Consider the following 6,864-nt stretch of genomic DNA (forward strand, 5'->3'; position numbering starts at 1 on the left):
AAAATATGCCTCTTCCTTCAGACTTTCTTACAGAGTCCCTCCTCCAACACACACGAACATGCATCATCAATGAGGCCACGAGGTAAGTTTGTGCACAGATGGAAGGCTGACAGGCAGGTAGGCCATCCAGTTATTTTAGCCGGGCCGGCTCAGATGATTGGTCGTGCTTTTTACAGCGCTACGGCTTCCTGAGATTAATTTTTGTATGTATTTATTGTCAAAGCATTTAATATATTCAGTGCTATCGGGACGTTAAGAGCATTCCATGGAATATAACAAAAAGTGTTTTCTGAAATAAATTACATACCCCATTGAATTATGACTGAAGATTGTCAGCTGTCTTCCTCTCCCGTGTTGTTCCTCGATACGTAAAGGCTGCAGCACCTTTGACAACTTCTCTCTACATATCAAACATACCGGTAAACCAGCATCGTTTGCTGTGAAAGCAGATATCTCTGTCCACGCAGAATTAAATCCTGTGTTCCTCCGCTACTTTTCTTTGATTTATCCATAGTTCGCTCATCGAGCCGGGGGTCAGGTTATTCACCCGCAGGAAAAGGCGCTGGCGTGGGACCATAACAGGATGTGACCTAATTAAAACCGTTTTGTTTTTTATTTATGTGTCACAGTATCACCTCAAAATACAAGATACGAAACATTTTCAACCATGCAACAAAATATAAATAGTCCTACAAATACTTTTATTTTATTTCCTTCTTATTTTTTTCTAAGCTCAAGGGAGCCAGAGCAGAGGGCTTAAAGGGCCGCATGCGGCCCGTGGGCCGCGGGTTGCCGACCCCTGCCCTATCCAATGAGACGGCAGCAGGTTGATTGAGTGCTGCCCTGGTGTACAGACAGTGAATGGTTCTCCATGAGGATGTATGAATATGGGCAAAATCTGAGAATATCTTCCCAGAATATTGCAGAGAGCCAGAAACATCTTTTTGTTTTGGTAATTGTTGTACTGAAAATGGAACCAAATCTGGTGTCTTTTCAATGATGAGCAGAGTTTATTGATCTGCGAGTGTAAGTCCATGTGTGCTAAAGTAAATGTGTTGCTCTTTGAGTGGAGTGCTCGTACTGAAATCAGAATCAGAATTCCATTATTCGTCCCACAAAGAGGAAATCTACGTTGTTACAGCAAAGTATAGATGAAGAAAATAGAACACTGTTATATAAAAAGCATGCACATAGCATTGAAAATGAGAAAAAAACATTACAATTTAACAGAAACACATTCAGGTAGATAAGTAAGTAGCAACAGTGTTTCTGAAATAAAATAAGTGTAGCATTGTAGAATGAAGGGTGATATATAACAGTAGTAAAATTACTATACTGTATTGTTACGTAAAGATCCCTGTTACAAGTGATGGACTAGGAGTAGCAGCCAGTAGTAATAATAATATTAGCAGAACATATTGCACATGTTGTTGTGGTGTCATCGTCTTTGTTTGTTTTTTACATTATTGCACATTGGTGTAAGAGGTGGTAAAAGAGGCATATGAAGATCTTCTCTTCCTGACCAAAGTAAGATGTATTGTAGTTTGACTTCGTTTTTATTCTTGTTCTTATTTATTTTCATACATTTTGAATGCTTTACAGATAGAATGGTACACTAACCCATATCTCAGCATGTCCTTGTGGTGCTGCAGTGAAGACTAACAGCGCATTTGTAAACGTGGGTTACTTATGATTACTTAACCAATAATAGTGCAAGAGGTATCCTTGTTATTGTCGGATTTCAGAATGTCTTTGGGCAGAGGCAGACATGTAGACATTGTTAACATCTGGATAAGTCTCCACTGTCTTTCACAAGTAACACTTTTCCTCCATTGCGCTTGATGAATATCTTGCAGTCCCTGATCCATGTTGCTCTAATTTGATGTGATGTCCGCCCGCGTTCCATTTTGTCATGCTCCTTAATGTAGATTCCGTCCTTTCAGTTTCTTATCGCTAAACAACCTACGCACTTTTGTCTTTCTGATCACAAACTAATACATGTATGGGAAATGTATCCTTTTCAGTTCTTACAGTGTGGAGGGTTTTATAGTTTAATGATGGGAATGTTTAGATTATGTCTAAGATAATTTAGGGGTATGGTTGGCTGCTTGCTTTCTTGTAAATTATGGGGTGTTCATCTTCTTTATCCACTTGTGGGGAAGTTGCTTTGTTCCTGCAATTTTAGATTGATTTCTATTTTTACTTTCTTTATTACTTTATTCAATACAACAAAAGACAAACTTGTTTGTGAATGATTTATTCGGTCTCTAAAGCTGCTTTAAGCTACAAAAACCAAGTAAGTGTGTTGCTGAACTTAGCAGAGAAATGCAGAAAAGTGAAATGATTTGAATCAAATTGTTACAGCTCAAATGCATTGCAGTGACTTTGTTGAAAACTTGAAAGTGAAATGTTAAACTGGAAGAGTAGGAAAAATAGTGAAGAAGCTTAATATTTAAAAGAAAAGGTTTAAAAAAGGTATAAACAACAACATGTATAGCCTCAATGTCCTGAAATAGCTGAATAATTTAATAGTTTAATGGTTTCTGCTGCTGAAAGTGCAGTAAGTAGTAGTGAATTAATGTGTATTAAGAAGAGAACATAATTGGGAAAGCAGCAGAATATTTTGACTGTAAACTTTTCGACTAAAAGCATACGTCACCAATAATGTCTAAAATATGTGGAACATGTTGAAGTCTGTATGAAGTCTCCATCAGACAGAAAAGAATAGGCTGTTAAAGTCCAGTCTGTTTGTCAGTGTTTGTTTCTGTGCTGAGCACCTACTCATAACTCCTAATCATTAAAAAAATGATGTGTTTGGGAATTATGGCAGTTTTAAAAATAATTTAAGGCGAATTTCAAGCTCTCCTCCACTCTAGCTGTGACACACCACACCCAGAAACAACAATACATGTTACTTTAATGTGTCCCCTTCTGTTTACCCACCTGTTTTGTCTACCTATCTCAGGCTCTTCCCAGAAGCCTTTACTCTGACCTCCAGACTCTCCTGCTGATGAGGGACTGAACCCTCTCACTGACACAGCTCCACGGACCAGGACCAGACAGCCATGAACCCCCAGGAGATGGAGCTCGGCCAGGAGGTTATGGAGGAGGCCGACGCCTCCGCCCACCACCACCACAACAACCACAACAGCCGGTCCCGTAACCACAGCAACCAGGAAAAACGCTACAGGCGCATTGAGGCCCCTGCAGGAGGAGGTGCTGGGAGCAAAGTGAGGGGGCCTCAGCAGCACAGGGGGCCACAGGAGGAGACAGAGGAGCCTCCACAGCCCCAGCCCATCCCCCGACCCGCAGTGACACGATACCGCAGACAGGGGGACAGCGAGGCCCGGGTCAGAGCCCAGCAGCAGAGGCACCGGCAGAGGCAGCAGAGGGAGGCGGAGCGAACGCAGCACCTGGCCCAGCATGAGAAGCAGCGGCGCGCCCAGAGGAGCCAGGAGGACGAGCGGGAGCGAGACGATTCAGCGCTGGCCCGCTCAGCCAGCACCGAGAGCAACTTCCACACCCACACAGACCGGGCCGAGGGCGACGACGGCCTGCTGGTGATGTCTCTGGAGCCGGAGGGGCAGGCCGAGGACGACGCCGGGAACTACGAGGTCCAGCTGATGCCTGAGGCGGAGGGGTACATTGAGAGTGCCGAGGCTGAGAAGCAACATATCCATCCTCACTGCCCCCCTCAGCCACCTGAACCCCTGCCTGAGGTCGAAAGCCCTCAGAGACAGGGTGAAGCCGAGGAAATGCTGCACGCCGGCTACTCCAACTACGTCTACACCCAGCCCCTCAGCCCCTCCGGTGAGAGGGGCGACGTGTCGGACGGTCAGAGCCTGGAGAGTTTGGACGCTGCTCTCGGGGACGAAGCCTACTCCGAGCCATATGACATATACTCACTCTCAGAGCATGTTTACGAGGAGATCTGCGATACTCCCACATCAGTTTCATCTGCTGCGGACGGGGCTGAGGACACAGAGTCGCTCCGGCAGAGGCGTGCCGGCTTCAAACTGTTCGAGGGTCGGGCGGCAGGGGGAGACTACCATCAGCAGGAAGCGGTGGGCTCCCGTCTGCGGCACTACGACGAGCGCTCGGACGGCGAGTCAGACAGCCCGGAGAAGGAGGCCGAGTTCGCCCCGTACCCGCGCGCCGACAGCTGCGACCAGGACGAGGACATCGACACCATCGTGGCTGAGGTGAAAGAAAGCCTGAGCTCTCAGAGTCTCCATCGTGCTCTTGAAGACACCATACATGAAGAAAATGAGCTACTGGAAGGAGAGGAAAAAGCCCAAGATGAGTCTCAGATCGACTCTGACAAAAACCACCAAGCTGCCAACACAGGGACAGAGGAGCCGGTTGCAGTGAGGAACAGCCAAGACAAGAGGGACGCCATCTCCCTGGCAATCAAGGACATTAAGGAGGCAATAGAGGAGGTGAAGACCAGGACCGTGAGATCCCCGTACACTCCTGACGAGCCCAAGGAGCCCATTTGGGTCATGAGGCAGGACCTGAGCCCCACTGCAGAGTGCGACCTGCAGCCGTCACTGGGGGGGGAAGTGAGTAGAGCAGCTTCGGCTATCATGATCAAGTTGTACTGTTCTGGTGTGCCGGTCCACTGTTAGCAAATTAATGTATTGGTTACCTTCACATATTTTGAAGAGGCATAGATTCTTCCCTTTCTTTTAGTTTTTTTTTGTAGGTTCATATACATGTAAATGGTCCCACACACTCCCCCCCGTCTGAGAGGCCTCTATTGGACTCCTTTGTTTATTTCTGTAACATAGTGACATCGCTATGTACCACTCACGCTTCTATTGGCTAGCGCCATGACACAGTGTAAGTTATAAGAGGCGGGTCATCTCTAGGCAGTTGACCAATCACAACAGAGCCGGCCAGCTAACCAATCAGAGCAGACTGGGCTCTGGTTTCAGACAGAGGGTGAAAAGAGGTGCTGCAGCACAGGCAGGATTAGAAGAATAAAGAGCTTTTGGAACATTAAAGCACAGAGACATGTCACAGTGGAGACACTACATACTGATATGAAGCTGAACATGAGGGACACAATGTATCTCATGTTGCTCAGTGTGTATGCAGAAACACAGAGGGCAGCACATTGTCATCACATAGAATCATGTTGCAGGCTGCAGCGCAAACAATACCAGTGACATTGTCCATTTCAAGCTTTTCCATTTTCAACCTACATTTGATTTTAAAGCTATCTACACAGCAGTTCTGTAGCTGAACAGAACCTGTGTCGAGGAACCTCTTGCATTTCATTTCAGACTGTTTCATTATTTCATGTTAAGTGGTTTGAGTAACTATGTGAGCAGTTCCTGAAGAGTGGTGCACTGATAACGTATTGTTGTAGGCCGACCCTGAAGTAAGCATTGCAAGGGCTCCATCAACACAAAACTGTGGTATATTTCTATTGGATTTCGGAATAATGCAGACAATTGGATCTTTAGCAAACATATTTGTGATACTTTAACATTTTCAGTAAATGCTACTTTGTACTTCTGCATTTAGAAGGGAAAAAATGTAATATTACTCCTCTACATGTATTTAACAGCTTTAGCTACTTTTAACAAAATGTATCTCTAAAAAATTAAACTACACTAACTCTTTAAGTTATAAAGGAGTCAAATATATTTACATATTTTACAAAAGTCAATCAGAACTTTGTTTCTCTACAATAGTAAAATGCTACTTGATGCAACAGTATTATCTAGAAATGTCACCTATATAAATATCATTATATACAAACATAAAGGCAATTTTTCTGCACAATAATTACTTTGTATACTTTAAGTAAAGAAAATGTGATAATAGTTTTGTACTATTACTCAAGTAGGATTTTGAATGGAGGACTTTGACAATAATGTATTGGTACTTTTACTTTTACTCAAGTAAAGCATCTGAGTACTTTTTTCACCACTGCAGTTGACACATTGAAATGAGGAAACAATATTTTTCATTGCTGGGAACAAATCTGACAGGGTATGCGGCTTACCACTAGAGGAGCGTAAGAAGGTATGTTCTTAAAGGTCCCATGTCATTTCTACTGATCATAATTCCATTGTTGAGGAGGTCTACTAGAAGTGTGCATCCAGACCCGGTGAGGACACTATCTATACTGACTCAGCAATCACTGTAAGTTATATTCTTGTTTTAATAGACTTCTCTGTTTCATTTATTCTACTCTGTATAATTGTTCTGTAGTTATTGTAGCTAAAACGGCGATTTCTGAGAGATTTTAAATCTCAGATCTGCTCAACTCAACCTGTAACACAGGTCTCAGTGGGTCACGCGCCTCAACCCTGCATTACAATAGGCAGGAACAATTTGCTGTCGCCCAACCAGCTGAAGAGAGTTAACTAATTAGAGGGGCGTGCCCCCACAGCTGTGAGAACTCAGCAATCAGGTGTCCATCTTAGGTGGCTCTTTCCTGGACCGTCAGCGTCAGCCAGACGAAGACTGACAAAGACATTGGAGTCCTGTTGGAGTCACGAGGGAGGCAAAGAGGAGGCAAATCCTACTTTGATTGCGCTAAGTATCGCTGGAGTTTTCTTTTGTTTTATTCAATTCTCTTTGGTTATCTAGCCCCTCATGCTATAATTATGTGTATTTTCTCCATTCCTGTTCATGTGTCCTCTCGCAATTATCACTGGCCCCGTGTATCTCCTAATCGATATAACCGGCCTGCTCTTGTTTATCCCACATGCTCCACTGAGATCCAACATCTCGTTTCAGGGGGGCTGTGGAACTGCCAGTCAGCTGTTCCTAAGGCTGACTTCATTTCTGGCTACGCTTCCCTGCAGTCTCTGGATTTCCTTGCTCTCACGGAGACCTGGATTACCT

At 44.3% G+C, this 6,864-nt stretch overlaps 1 protein-coding gene across 1 annotated transcript; it reads left to right on the forward strand.

Moving 5' to 3' along the window:
* The first annotated feature begins 2,964 nt into the window (after window positions 1-2,964).
* Window positions 2,965-4,715, forward strand: LOC104944465 (amyloid beta A4 precursor protein-binding family A member 1-like). The gene has a single exon (XM_010769999.1). The coding sequence runs from the start codon at window positions 3,066-3,068 to the stop codon at window positions 4,626-4,628; it is 1,563 nt and encodes a 520-aa protein (XP_010768301.1). The 5' UTR covers window positions 2,965-3,065; the 3' UTR covers window positions 4,629-4,715.
* Window positions 4,716-6,864: the final 2,149 nt, after the last annotated feature.

Source organism: Notothenia coriiceps, unplaced genomic scaffold, assembly GCF_000735185.1.
Source record: "Notothenia coriiceps isolate Sejong01 unplaced genomic scaffold, NC01 NC01_scaffold00008139, whole genome shotgun sequence".
In the NCBI taxonomy this organism is placed as follows: Eukaryota; Metazoa; Chordata; class Actinopteri; order Perciformes; family Nototheniidae; genus Notothenia; species Notothenia coriiceps.